This window comes from Prunus avium, chromosome 1, assembly GCF_965620075.1.
Source record: "Prunus avium chromosome 1, drPruAviu1.hap1.1, whole genome shotgun sequence".
In the NCBI taxonomy this organism is placed as follows: Eukaryota; Viridiplantae; Streptophyta; class Magnoliopsida; order Rosales; family Rosaceae; genus Prunus; species Prunus avium.
The window spans coordinates 47,464,800-47,478,655 of record NC_142284.1 but is presented as its reverse complement, the minus strand read 5'-3'; the positions used below and the strand labels follow the sequence as shown (position 1 = coordinate 47,478,655).

The 13,856-nt window shown below is 37.4% G+C and overlaps 2 protein-coding genes across 3 annotated transcripts; both read right to left on the bottom strand.

The window, feature by feature from the left end:
- Positions 1 to 526: 526 nt before the first annotated feature.
- On the bottom strand, positions 527 to 3,478 carry CYCT1;3 (cyclin T 1;3). 2 transcript variants are annotated; one of them, XM_088247608.1, is made up of 7 exons: positions 3,172 to 3,478; positions 2,489 to 2,840; positions 2,178 to 2,259; positions 1,883 to 2,017; positions 1,631 to 1,803; positions 1,366 to 1,517; positions 527 to 1,045 (listed from the first exon to the last, which is right to left on the bottom strand). In XM_088247608.1, exons 2-7 carry the CDS (start codon positions 2,722 to 2,724, stop codon positions 666 to 668), a joined length of 1,158 nt encoding a protein of 385 aa, XP_088103734.1. In that variant the 5' UTR covers positions 2,725 to 2,840; positions 3,172 to 3,478; the 3' UTR covers positions 527 to 665. The 2 variants fall into 2 exon arrangements, with proteins under 2 accessions (XP_088103734.1, XP_021831615.1); XM_021975923.2 differs by having other exon boundaries at positions 2,489 to 2,730; positions 3,172 to 3,477.
- A 7,150-nt stretch (positions 3,479 to 10,628) lies between these two features.
- LOC110771533 (HXXXD-type acyl-transferase family protein) lies at positions 10,629 to 13,658 on the bottom strand. The gene is made up of 2 exons (XM_021975847.2): positions 13,067 to 13,658; positions 10,629 to 11,762 (listed from the first exon to the last, which is right to left on the bottom strand). Exons 1-2 carry the CDS (start codon positions 13,496 to 13,498, stop codon positions 10,788 to 10,790), a joined length of 1,407 nt encoding a protein of 468 aa, XP_021831539.2. The 5' UTR covers positions 13,499 to 13,658; the 3' UTR covers positions 10,629 to 10,787.
- Between the last annotated feature and the right edge of the window lie 198 nt (positions 13,659 to 13,856).

The window sequence follows — 13,856 nt, the reverse complement described above, 5'->3', positions numbered from 1 at the left end:
TATTTTAATCAGTCATCGATGTGAGTTTTTGGTTTTCAGCCACAAATGTCTTGGTATGAGTAGAGCACACTAGCACTATAAAATATTTCCCCTTTTCCACCCACTAAACCTAGCGACGTTCGAAATGGTTGTTAACTTCATTTGGGGCATGGTTGCGACATGTTTTTGCATTTTCTACATTCAATTTCCTTCTAAGACCATACCACAAATTCATCAGTGTGCCCCCCATACTTTCCAAAGGCTTCAAAGAAATCAAGAAAACTCTGTCGCACGTGTATAATTGAATCTTAACATGTGTATATGGAAGAGAAGATGCTGCTGTAATGTGTGTGTGTGTGTGTGTGTGTGAGAGAGAGAGAGAGAGAGAGAGAGAGAGAGAGAGCGCTCTGTGCAACTGTTAAACAATTACAGATATCACTAAGATGATGAACCTGAATTTCATACATCGGATAAAGCAGAAATACATAGAACCTACCAATGCAGATACGAACACCAAATTTTGCTATATTTAGATTTATACGCAGGATAGTAATGATATTTATTTAAAAATTAATTAAAAGAATATACATTCTATTTGAATACTTACAAAACTAGGGGAACCAATTGCCAACTTAAGTACTCTCTGAAAATACACAAAGGAGGGTGCCTGCAATGGCATGAAAAACTCACAACCTTTGTTTCTTCTTTGCGGATGTATCTTCTAGCTCTACTCCATTTTCAAGCTCACTTTCTATCCAGGCTTCAGTATCTATCTCATCATCTGTGGCGTGCACCACCTTCTTATTTACACTTCTTTCACATCTTTTCCTCTTTATAGCATCTCTAATCCGGTTAATATCAATCTTAACACAGTTATTATGAACAGAATCACTCTTGCATCTTGAGTTCCGATCATCCAATTCTCCTTTGATTTGTTTAATCTGAGCACTACCATCCTCATCAATACCACTTTGCTTTCTCGGTACAGTTTCAGATTCAATGACTCTCCCATTTTCAGGCGCTAGAGCTTGTTTTCTGTCTGGCCTCATCATCCGCTGAATGACCTCTGAAAGAAATTACATAGAAGTTATAGACATTTTCCATAATGCAAACAATCCAAGTGCGATTGTATAAATAGAAGGGAGACACTGAAGAGGGAATCTGTTCAGAATAAACTCATCCAAATCTGACACTATACTCCAACCAATAGGACCAATAGGTATGCTAGTTGAGGAATACAATAAAACTCATCACTCCAAATATGTACCATACGCAAAGCATACTAAGTGAGGAAAACTACATTAAGACAACACCAACCATGCTTCTTATCACAGATCATGATTTATAAATCATGAAGCAGAAATAAAGAAAGGACTTCAAATCAACCATTTAACTGCTTCGGCGAAACATCAAACTCAAGCCACCAAACTTTTCCCTGCTGTGTAGGTAATTTCACTTTTTGAATTTTGGCAGCAAGAGCCACTGAACCAGCTGCAATATAATGAGGCTTGTACTGCAAGCACAGTGATGTTCGGACGCTGCAAATTCATCCATATGAAAGACCAGTTATGGAAAAGACAAGCATGAGATCAAATTTTATATCACCACTAGGATACATACAAGCTCTGCTAAGTAATAGTACAATCCTCACCAATCATTAACAAAATTCAACGCCATCTGAGCAAGGTCAGGGAGAATATTTAAACTCTTTAAAGCTGCAACAAGTGACGTGTATGGAAGCTGGATGTCAAGATCAAAACCAATTGTGGACAAAAGAAGTCTCTCCCCAACTATAATCAATTCCTTTTGCTTATTGAAAACTTCCTACATCCAGAAGGTGGAAGATAAGCAACCATCATTATAAGGATACATGTAATACCATAAAATGGGTGTGTCTACGTACTCTTTGTCTGATGCTTTGTAAGGCAGAAGGATCCAATTTGTGCACCATCTCATATGCCACAACAACAACATCCTTCAGAAAGCATGGTGTGTCTCGTACTTTGCAAGCAAGAAAGAAGCTTGCAGTTGCAATTACCTGTGAAATGTTTACAACCATATTTGTTTAAATGAAAAAGGCATATCCTACTAGAGCTAAATATATGCAAGCCACGCCGGGAATCTCTATGCTTCTAAGCGCTCACCTTAGGTATGTCAAGAAAAGTTTCATTCATTATTATTCACACACAAAATTTTACCTGCCAACCATTCTTAGCATGAGATTGACGCATGTAAAACCGGTGGCACAACATCATTGCACATGCTATAGTCGTTTGAGATCTGAAATATATGTAATAGCAATCACTTTAACTAGAGTAGCTCAAGCTAGCACACATCTTTAACAAAGATATACCAGTCGGTATAAAAAACTGAAAAGAGATGCAGAGAATAGATGACTATTCTATAGGACTGAACCAGCCAAAACATGCCATACAGTAAGAGAAATATCATATCTTCAGCACTACTAAACATCCGACGCTATCAAAACACACAAATCACTTGCACTTACACTTTAAGCTTCATCCCAATCGCTTGAAGAAATGAGCAATAGGAATCCCGCAATTGTGACTCTTTCTTGAGGCTGATGCCATCCCTCCGCGATGGAGAATGATCTTCTACTTCCTGTCTCGTAAAATACCATTTACGCATAGAGCACTGAGGTTCTTCTGGTTCCGGAATGCACATGCTAGTTGAAGCCTCAGCAATCCCTTGCTCAGAAGGATTCTCGGGCACCCCTCTAGCCATTGTCACCTTTTCATCATAAATTCATAATGGTATAGAAGAGATGAAATTAGACTAGCAATATGACGGATGAACCGACATTGATTGTTAGTAGCTCTTTCTTAAGATTAATCAACAACCTAGAAAATAACAGCAAGGCGAATTTTACGTTATCAATCAATCTTCACCTAATTATATAATAAATTAGTTTTTAAGAGCATGTGCAAGTAATCATAATACTTTCCAGCGGAAAAGGTTAAAACTATTCCACAACCTAGACAAGCACAAAATTCAAAAGTAAACCAACATACAATTCCAATTTTTTGGTTCACCTAAAAAACAAATCAAAATTGAAGATTCTCATGCCCTAAACGGTGATTATAGCAAGTCCAAGATTACAATTAAAAGGAACAAAATCTTCAGAAACAATGCGAATTCAAAATATCGAGAATTTGTAAGAGCAACACTCACCTCAAAACCACGATTCCAATGAAAAATTAGAAAATTCGAGAGACCAGAGTGCAGAGATAGGCAAATTCGTAGCCCGCAGTTACGGAATTCCCAGGCTTTTTAGGAAACCTGAACAGTAAGTGGAAAGATTTGGAAGACGGCTGAAAGCTTACTGTAAAATATTGGTGTGTTCCCCAGCCCAGGACGAAATCGGAAACAAACCCAACCCTAGCCTTAGCCTCGCTACCGTCAACTAATTCGGTCTACGTTGACTCTCTTTCTTCGCAAGCACGCATGGGGCGTACTTCCCACGGGCTAAACTGCCACGTGGTCAGAACATCAAGTGTTCGGCTGAACAAAAGCAATCCGCATCATGTCTCGTGTGAACAAATCAACAAAGCTGTCCCTCGTTTCCTCAAACGACATGTCGATTGTAGGGTTCTGTCCAATGGATCAGCCCGCTGTTTGAAAGACCTGCTCCTCCAGTTCAGGCCCAAAATAAAGGGCACGTTAAGTGTCTAGCTTTGTGAATAATTATGAAATAGTTATGGTGGGTGACATGGTTTTTTTTTATAAAAGAAAAGCGATAATTGTATTCACAAAGATCATCATTTACAAGAGCAAATACAAATGTCCACAAAGGGGTAATACAAATATGGAAGTATAGAAACCACATAGGGTTAATTCAGATACACGCCACAAAAGGGCAGATAAATTTCAACATAAAAGACGCATACCTAAACAAACTAGACATGAATCACAACGCCCAAATCTACCAATACAACTATAACTTTTAACTCTCACCGGTACAAAATACAAGTAGAGACCAGAAAACAATCAAACACCCAACTCACAAGGAGTTGATTCAATTATTACAAAATAAGAAAATTACAAACGAACAACCAAAAACCAACAGAGCAATTGTTGTTGCCATCACCACCGCATACGTTGCATCCGCCTTGGAGACAGAGAACACCATCGAAATTGCAGCCACCAACCAACAAAACCACAAATCCAAGCAAATCTATACACAAGTAGCCTCCCCATAATTAAAACCCCAAATCCAATAAATGAGGAAGGAAAAAATAAGTGGTGAGGTGAGAAAAAGGGAGTGAGGGAGGAGGCAGACACAGCAAAAGAGGTTTTGGTGGATGACATAGTTTTGTTGAGTATGAATGATCAAATTTGTAAAAATGAACTGACCAGCACCTTAATTAATATGGAATTTTGTGTTATTATTATTATTATATGTCACTTCACAACCAATATTGCCTACTGATTACTACCACTCACACACACTCACCTCCACTTATGTCTGAAAAGTTTTGAATTAAGACTTGAAATTTTTGGTTTACCAAACATGTTGACAATTATCAAATTTTTAACTTTTTATAGATCCATCCATTCCCAGCTTTATGCATAATTGGGTCATAAGTTAACTCTTTAATTACAACAAACGAAAGTGCACCTAATAACTCTCTCTCTCTCTTTCTCTCTCTCTCATGCAAGCAAGTTGAAGTGATGCGCAGTGACCGATTGTCAATGACTCAATGAGCTAACTAAGGAAAGAAAATGACTTCTTCACCCACGGGGTCGGGAAATATTGCCTTTCATCGTCACCTAGCTCAATATTGCCCTAATAAATATTCTCATTTTTATTTTATGAACTTTTCAACTCGCATGCACAAACACAGGGTCACATACATGTAAGAAATTGGAAAATATGCAAATGAGCATGTAAATTGTGTTACTTTGGAATATCTCTCTAAACATCAATAGGCTTGTAGGCAAGCAAACAAATCTATTTATACACGTCATCGTCATCACGCTTAACACACAATCCTTAATTAACATGAACGCATAAAATCCATTTGCCATAATTATTTAGTTTAGTGCAGCGTCGATCGATGTCATCAATATTCAAGTGGAAATAGTTTATTGTTAATTAATCTATTAATTGTAGTACTCCTTGATAAGCCTGTAATAATATTGACTTGTTGTACCATTAAAATAACGAACAAAGCAACTAAGGTGGTTGGTGTGAGTGGTTCGGCACTCTCATTCCTTAAGAGATGTCAGGGGTTCGATCCCTGCTCTCGTACGGAGTCACCACTTTGGCCAACACTTTACCCCTTACGGGCCGACCCGGTGTGAGTGGGGATTAGTCTGGGTTGTGGTTAAGGCTTAAAGGTGCCACCTATAGTTGGGGCCCATCCAGGACCACCTCATGGTTCAGACAAAAAAAAAAAAACGAACAAAGCAACCAAGGTGGTTTGTGTGAGTGGTTCGGCACTCTCATTCCTTAAGAGAGGTCAGGGGTTCGATCCCTGCTCTCGTATGGAGTCACCACTTTGGCCAACACTTTACCCCTTACGGGCCGATCCGGTGTGAACGAGGATTAATCTGGGTTGTGGTTAAGACTTAAAGGTGCCACCCATAGTTGGGGCCCATCCAAGACCACCTCGTGGTTCATAAAAAAAAAATAATAATAACGAACAAAGCAAACCAACCATACAACATGCCTCAAATTGACAACATATATGCATGCTTTTAAAGTGTGAACCAACAAAGTGTCACGTTCGGATCCTAGATTGGTTTTCATGTGGGTCTATAAAGCAATCTTTGCTAGCTAGCTAGTAGTGCCCTAGTGGATATATATATATATATATATATATATATATATATATATATATATATATATATATATATATATATGTCATCATGGATCATAGAACATATACAAATTATTTTTTAAACTCTTCAATTAGGCCTTTAACTTCCTTATTCTCTCTACCTTTAATCACTTTCATTGAAGAGTTCACAATATTTGAAGTATGAGGTTTTTATTCTTGGTTACGGCTGAGGTCCAATTTGGGATTGTTGTCACTTTTAAAAAAAGGTTTCTGCTGTGCTTTGAAAATAATTAGTTGTAAAGTAAAGCAGCTCCATGTTTGGTAAACAATATTTTTAAAGTGTTGTTAGTACAAAAAGCAGTGTCAAACCGTTTGGTAAATTTAAATATAAAAATATTATAACTGTGAATAATAATTAAAATAGACATGATATTGAAAGTGTTATGCGCTAATCATGTAGTGGTAGTGGTGGTGGTGGAGTGGAGGTGGTGGTGAAAGAGATGGAGGTGAAGGTGGTGGTGATGATGAAGGTGGATTTGGTGGTTGTGGTAGGGATAATGGCGATTGTGGAGGTGGACATGGCGGTGGCGATGGCGGTGGTGGCGGTGGCGGTGGCGGTAGTGTTGGTGTTGGTTGTGGAGGTGATGGTGGATGTTGAGGTGGTGGTTGTGGTGGTGGTGGAGGAGGAGGATGAGGAAGATGAGGAAGTGGTGGTGGTGGTGGTGGCGATGACAGTGGTTGTGGAGGTGGTGGAGTTGGATACGGAAGTGGAGGTGGTGTCATTTTTCAAAATGAATAATGATATTTTGGGAATTAAAAAAATTCATTAAAGGCTCATCTCTACTTCTTTTGAAAAGCAACACATAACTTGCTTTTAACAGGTGCTGTCAAAAGGCCACTGTTTTTAAAATAATTAGGATATTTTATTTTTACCAACCACCTTAAACTGCTTAATTTTAAAGTAAAGCAGATTTTTGACAAAAAGAAGTAATCCCAAACGGGGCTTGAGCCTCCTCCTCTCTCTCTCTCTCTCCAATTTATAGTTTTGTAGAAAGAGAAACAAAAAGAGGGAAAAAAAAACATCAATTATCAATTTGCTTTTAGGATTGCCCTTGGCTAATTTGGTTTTTATCAATTATCAAACTTTTTTCGACCAACAGAATAATTATCAAACGGTAGTTGACCAAGGCAGTCCTTGGGATCCATGACACCATGTTTTTGACACAAGTTTTGACACAAATTTTGAACCCTTAGATGAGACTACAATAAATGGCTGAGGTTAAACAAACCAATTCTTTCATCTTAAAATAATTATAATTTAATTTAATTAACTTTGCTATTCAATTTTCTCTCTCCACATTTATGTTTTCACATCTTCCTAAAAGCATCAACGTCCTCTCTCACAACATCTTCTTCTTCTTTTTCATGACTTCCCCTTCTTTTTTCTCTCTTCAATCTTCTTTTTGCCCACACACCATTTTCCTCCATAACAAGAAACAATGAACCCAACCCATATAGCAAAATCAAATACCCAGTAAGGAAGATTGACGTAAAAGCAAGTGCAACGCAAGCCATTCCGCCCTGGCAACAGGCCCCCCTTAGCGAGATTTGGACCTCTAACTCGCAAAAGGCAGCCCGAGCATGCCCACAGGCAAAAATGGACTGGGTTGTTGCCCTCAGGCTGCTGACGTCAGCGTGATGTCATGCTGACGTCAACGGCTGATTTTCAATATTTTTTTACTGTTGTGCCACGTGGCTTCTCCTAGAGCCTCCGATCAAAAAATCTTGCCCAATCCAACGGCTATCCAATTTTTAGCTACAAAAATTGAATAAAATATCAATACATTCTAGAAAATTTTTCTATAAATACTTACCAATATTATTCATTTACCTGAAAATTTTAATTTGAAAATTTTATTCGAAAATGTTATCTAAATTTTTAGGTGAGTATTTTATAATAAATATTGACATGTGGCAACCATAAATCTTATCAAAATTAATGGTTTAAGTATAAAAAATAGAAAATAATGTAAAGTAAATAGTGTTTGCCCTTGCTCTTGCCCTTTGGGGTGGAACCAAAAAAGGCAAGGCTGCCACTATTTATGTGAATACTGTCAAACCTTGCCTTGCCTTTGCCTTTTGGGGTGGAGGTGCTCTAAGGAGGAGGAAGGTTGATCTCTATGTTTTTTTTCCCCTTTTTTTTCCCTGGTGCTGCTAAATTAAAACTTCTATTTACCCTTGCTGAGAAAAACAAAAAAGGATCAAGCATAGGGAATTTTCAGTTAACCAAAATAAAAAGAAAGGAGCCATGGTTGCTACTTCTCTCAGTCAATTAGTTGTTAACTTATTACATATTGAAATAAAATTGAGATTACTGATAAAGGGGGAAAGGATATTGATTGAGATTCATTGTGATCATCCCCAATGAAATTTCAAGAACCGAAGAGCATGATTACCCTGCCCTCCCATGGAAGTCCCCCAAATTCGTTCTAATTTTGAGTGGAGAGAAAGTTTATGTGTTTTTTGATCCTAACGATCCCATGTGCGCTCAGTATTTTCTCAAACTCCATATGCATTACTTTGTTTCAATCTGGGTATGAACCGTGTCAAAATAGATAGTATCAATTGCATATAACTAACAGTAGGCAAATGGAGATTTTTGGCACATCGAGGCTATGGAGGAGATTACCAATGCTGGACATGGAGGAAGGGGGATGTAGAATTGGGGTACTGTGCAATTCATAATTATTAGATTACAATAAAAATAATTAGAATAAATGTATTATTTCAAAGATAATAATAAATTAGTTGTGAGATTTAATCTTAGCCATTAATAATGCTTAAATCTAATGATTCAAAATTTATGTATAAAACATGGTGCCACGAATCTGCCCCCGTATATATATATATATATATATATATATATATAAGTTTTTGGTGGACAATATGTTATCTTCCAAGAGTGCGCTTGAAAACGTGGAGTTGTAATTTTAAATCATATATATAAATTATAATGTCTCCAAATAAGGCGAAGTGTACACTTGAGATTCCTCCAAAGATAACACCGACCTCACCTCACTCATGGTGTAGATCGATCTTCCGAGCACTCAGACAAAAGATTACGATCACAGCACCATCATTTACTTTATGAATAAATTAAAGAGAAAGAGGCTGCTCCATATTTGCAGGGAAATGTTGTTTTCTTGTTTGGAATCGAAATTATTATTTGGATTTTTCAAATCTTTAGCTAATTTCATTTCTAAAGTCACTACTGCTGTGAAGCTTTTTATTTCCTTCAAAACCCACTGGCTCGATCGTTTGTGAAAAGAATAATGGAAGGAACCCAATGGCTCGATCATAGGTCTTTTCAGATATATATATATGTACACATTTGGCATACCAATTTCTATTTGGTTTTGATGGAGCAAGTCATCAAGCGAATCAGGTTCTTTGCCTACATTATATTCAGAAGGAAGTCAAAATGCATAATTTCTCCAATGGGGATGCCTAAAACAAACATTTTTCATCGCTTTAATTTGGAATAAAGTCGATGCAATATAATGAAGGGGCAAATCATATGAGTTGGACGGCTTGGATTCTCATTTTAGCAGATATACCTAATTATATGATATCCTACTTTATTAATAACAATGCTTCTCAATGTTATATAATATATTACCTTATCTCTAGACCACGCATGATAAAGACTAATAAGGAGGATCTATATATGCTTGCTATATAATATAATAGTAAGGATTTTTGTAGATATGTCACCTAAACTTATACATCATTTTTAATTTGTTACCTTGAAGAAAAATTTAAGAGAAATGTCACTTTAATTTTTCAAAATCCATGATTTGTCATTTGACTTTAACATCATCCAATTTTCCATTCATTTTTAATGGTATTTTAAAAAATAAAAACTGAGATATAAGTTCAGGTGACATTTCTACAATTATCACTAATAGTAATTACCAAACCCCATCACGAATTAATCGATGAGAAAGAAAGGATATTGGAGAGAATGGGCCAAAAAGCTACTGGAGGAGAGAGGAGAGAGAGATGATTAAATTCTCAACATCTTTTTAAGCCAAATTTGTGATCGGAACATAATGACACGACTTACTTGGATCTAATTATTATGACTTTCCCAAAATGCACAAGCATAGTTTTGTATGTTTTAGCTTCTTTAAGAGCGATAGTATTTTATTGATATTTTTTAAAAACAAAAACAAAAATAAGTACAACACAATTAAGTTGCGAATATGGATACAATTTTTCCAATAACCATAAGTATATGTACTCAAATATACAATAAAGATTTGTAGCGCAACGGTAGAAAAAGCAAATTTGTATCAAAAGCCAAAAGAAAATAAAATATCATAAACAAAAAACAAACCACATCAAACTACTCTACATCTTCTCGAGCAACCTAAAGATAACCATAACACCATACCAACTAAACTCATAGTAACGCATCAACTAAATTCCAACAAAACCCGACATCATCCCCGTTTTGTAGCTCCAAATTTGTATGGAAGCCTGTCAACAAATGATAAGACTTTGATTTGCCTTTACACGTTGTCTCACATGGAATTTTGAAATGGCCATTGTTACCTTTCCACTACCCAATTAATATCTTATTGTTAACTTTAATGTTCGATTTAAGATACGTAAAGAAAATAAATAGTAAGTTAACCGGGTTTGGGATGTTTGTGTGTGTGTGTGTGTTGCGGGGGGTTAGCCCACGTTTGGGACAAAAACACAGTTAACTGCATTCTATTTTCTTAGCTTAGAAGGCTAATTTGAAATCTAAGGCTTTGCATATAAAAGTTTTCAGTCAGTCTAATTTATCAAACCTTGTCAGTCAGATTATAATTAAAATTATAAATACTCATGTTACAGTGAGCTGCTCCCTCTCCCATTATGAAACTTATACACATGATACATTGGCTGAGAGTGAAAGACTTAAAACCCAAAAAACAGAAGGTCATTGATAAAATATTAATTTACCATATTTCCATTGTGATCTTCCGCATGATATCCATTACCATTAGCATGATGATGATGATCTCCATTATTGTTTTCTTCTACACTCAAAAACTCTGTCATGTAATATTCAAACTTGTCAGCCATGCTTTCGGGCACCGACACGAGCACTCTCACAGCATCCAAATCGCCAACGACTGGTAAAAACAAGCAGTAAACGTCGCTTGTTAGAGGACCCATATGCAATGCCTTCCCTTCTCCAAAATCCAAGTCCTCTAACCCTAACTTAGCCCATTGCGATATAACCAAACTCCTACTCAAATCTGTCTTCAGCGTTTTGTCCTCCAATAAGTCAACCATTGACCTCACATAATCATCATTATTAACATCCGATTTAGCCTGTCGGACCAACTTAACCCCGTAGCGCAGGTTAGCACCGACCAAGTCCTTCACAGTGGTCTCGGCGCATCCTAGCACGAACCCGTTGCCGTAATAACCCTGTGGGATTTGTGGGTTCAATCTCGTCCGTACGCTCACGGAGAAAAGCAGCTTCACGCTGAGCAAGGGCGACAGATCCAAGGATCTAACCCAGGAGCGCCACGTGTGAGCTGCCAGGGCTTCGAAGGTGGTGCATTTTAGTGACGGTACGCACTGTTTCTTGAGGTGAAGGGTATGAGACTGGGTGAAGGTTAAGGATGTGGGGACGAGCGGCTGAGATTGAAGCAGTCTCAAGATGTCCACGTGCGTGCTGTTGTCCTTGGCGTTGTTGTTGCTTGTTATGGTAAACTGAGGATGAGGAAAGGTTACTTGTGGAGGACACCGGGATTTTAACACGTGGCGGACGTGTACGGGTGAGATTGGTGGATCGAGGTCCGGCTTGGCTGTTATGTGGGCCCACGCATGGAGGAACTGAGATGTGCCGATCCCGTCGCATAAACAATGATTGATTGCTGTACACATGATCATGCCACCACAGCGGAGACTTGTAACCTGCAAAGTGGATTATTTTTCATATTTCTTTTTCTTTTTCTTTAGGAAACTAACTACAGCTAATTAATTTGAGTCACAAAGAGAAGGAGACATTAGTCATTACAATTCTATTTACAGGAAGCATTTTGCTCATCACACCCATAAAAATTTGTACCCATAATTTAATTATTTTACGAGCTACTACGGGTTATAAGAAAATTCGAATTTGAGTGGAAGGGGCGAACTCAATTATCGGGCCAATTGATGTAGACCACGTTTAAAGATTTAAAAAGTAAGAAAAAAAGGAGTGAGGATGAAAAATAGAACGTTATGAATATGCTTTAAAAAGAGGTGATGGTGATGATGATGATGATGATGAATATGAATTGGATGATATGGATGCAAATGAATAAAAGCACTCTGAAAAGATCGATGAGAGATGAGGAGTAGGGGTAGGCGTCAGTTGGCACTTGGGGTCATTTTCTTGGAGCAACATGGATGAAGGATATAGGCTCTCTCACTCACACCTTTTTAACGTTTGCTTAATAACAAAAGGACCAAGGCTATTGGCTACAATTGCTACCCCAATTTATTTCACTTTAATATAATTCCTAAAGATTCTTTAATATTATTTAGAAATTACAATAAGAAACAAGAAAATTGAAGTAGCTCCTAGAAATTATAAATAAATAAATATATATATATATATATATTGAAAATTTGAAAAAGGTTTGGCGTCACCTTAACTGAAAAGACAAAAGTAGCCATGTGTTTTTGGTGGACCAAGGGTAGATGTTGTCCACATTTCTTTTTCGCTTATTTTTGTTAGTTGGGTTGGGTGAAAGATGACTTGCTAATGCAGTGAAAATTGGTTTCATCTTGTCCCTCAGATAAAATGATTGAAAAGGAAAGTGCATGTAGAACAGAACAACTTGGAAGTGGTATAATATGTATGAATAATATTTTACCTATAATTGGTAATGTCAGAAGATATTGGAGCATCATCATCAAGTTAATTGAGAAAATGCCAAATTTCCCTATATTCAAATAGATAATAAATCTTTGAAGGAAACAGGTGAGAGAAACTTTCAAGTTTATTTAGTTGAATAAATGGCATTACCCTATGACTAACTGTAGATGATGTTGAAGAAAGAAATATATGAACTCTCTCTCTCTCTCTCTCTGCCTCTGGGTTTAAAACAAAACTTCAAACTTTTTTTGTTGTTTTTTTTGTGTATCAGAAAATATATTTGTTTCATGGGAAAGTTTATAATTAAGAAAAGAAAGAAAGGAGCAAAATTATTGCATCTGAAAATGGAACTGACCTGAACAACAAGAGGAGGAATATCCAAGAAACTTTGAGCTTCCACCCTGTACAGGAGTTTCCTCCAAGACCTGTTTGGTTTCCGGGAAAGCTCAAGAAACTCCTCAGCAGTGATATCCATGAAGGCCTCAGCAAAGAGAGCACCTTCTCCATTGCAGTCAACCTCAAGCTTTTGATCATGGTCAGCACTGGTCCTCAACCTCCCAGCCAATGGGTAGTAGTCAACAAGGACTTTAGAGAGGGCATATTTGAGGCCATCTAAGTTGACAGATTTTTTGAAAAGGTAGAGATATTTGATGGAGAATCTGAGAAACTTCTGGTCATCAAGATTGGAGAGGGAGAGGCAATGCTTGGGAGTTGGTTTGTTTGGGTGGATTAGTACTGGTTGAGTTGGATAGAAGCAATCTGGTAGTTGTTCTTCAGATTTTAACATCTTTTGCTAATTTTTGTAGTAATTTATTGTGTATACTTGTTGATTGCTGATGGCTGATGGCTGAGGGCGGTGTTAAAAAGGCTTGAAGCAGAGAGGGAGAGAGAGAGAGAAATTAAAAGAGAGAGAGAGAGAGAGAGAGAGAGAGAGAGAGAGAGAAAGAGGCAGAATTGATTGAAAGACAAGGTAATTAAGTGAGGGGGGAGGTGGCTAGCTAAGTAGAGTGGAGAAGCAATATCTACGGTTGGATATGAGGGACGGTACGATGAGATTCCTTCAGGAGTGAAGCTAGGAAGAGAGCATGTGCATTAGGCTTACTATATGCCCACACTTCTTAATTACTCCTTCTAATTAATTAGTC

Coding starts and splice junctions, on each gene's coding strand:
- LOC110771533 (XM_021975847.2), bottom strand. CDS start 13,498: ATGTTAAAATCTGAAGAACAACTACCAGATTGCTTCTATCCAACTCAA. Junction 11,763..13,066: donor TTCCTCCTCTTGTTGTTCAG/GTCAGTTCCATT, acceptor TCCACTTTGCAG/GTTACAAGTCTCCGCTGTGG.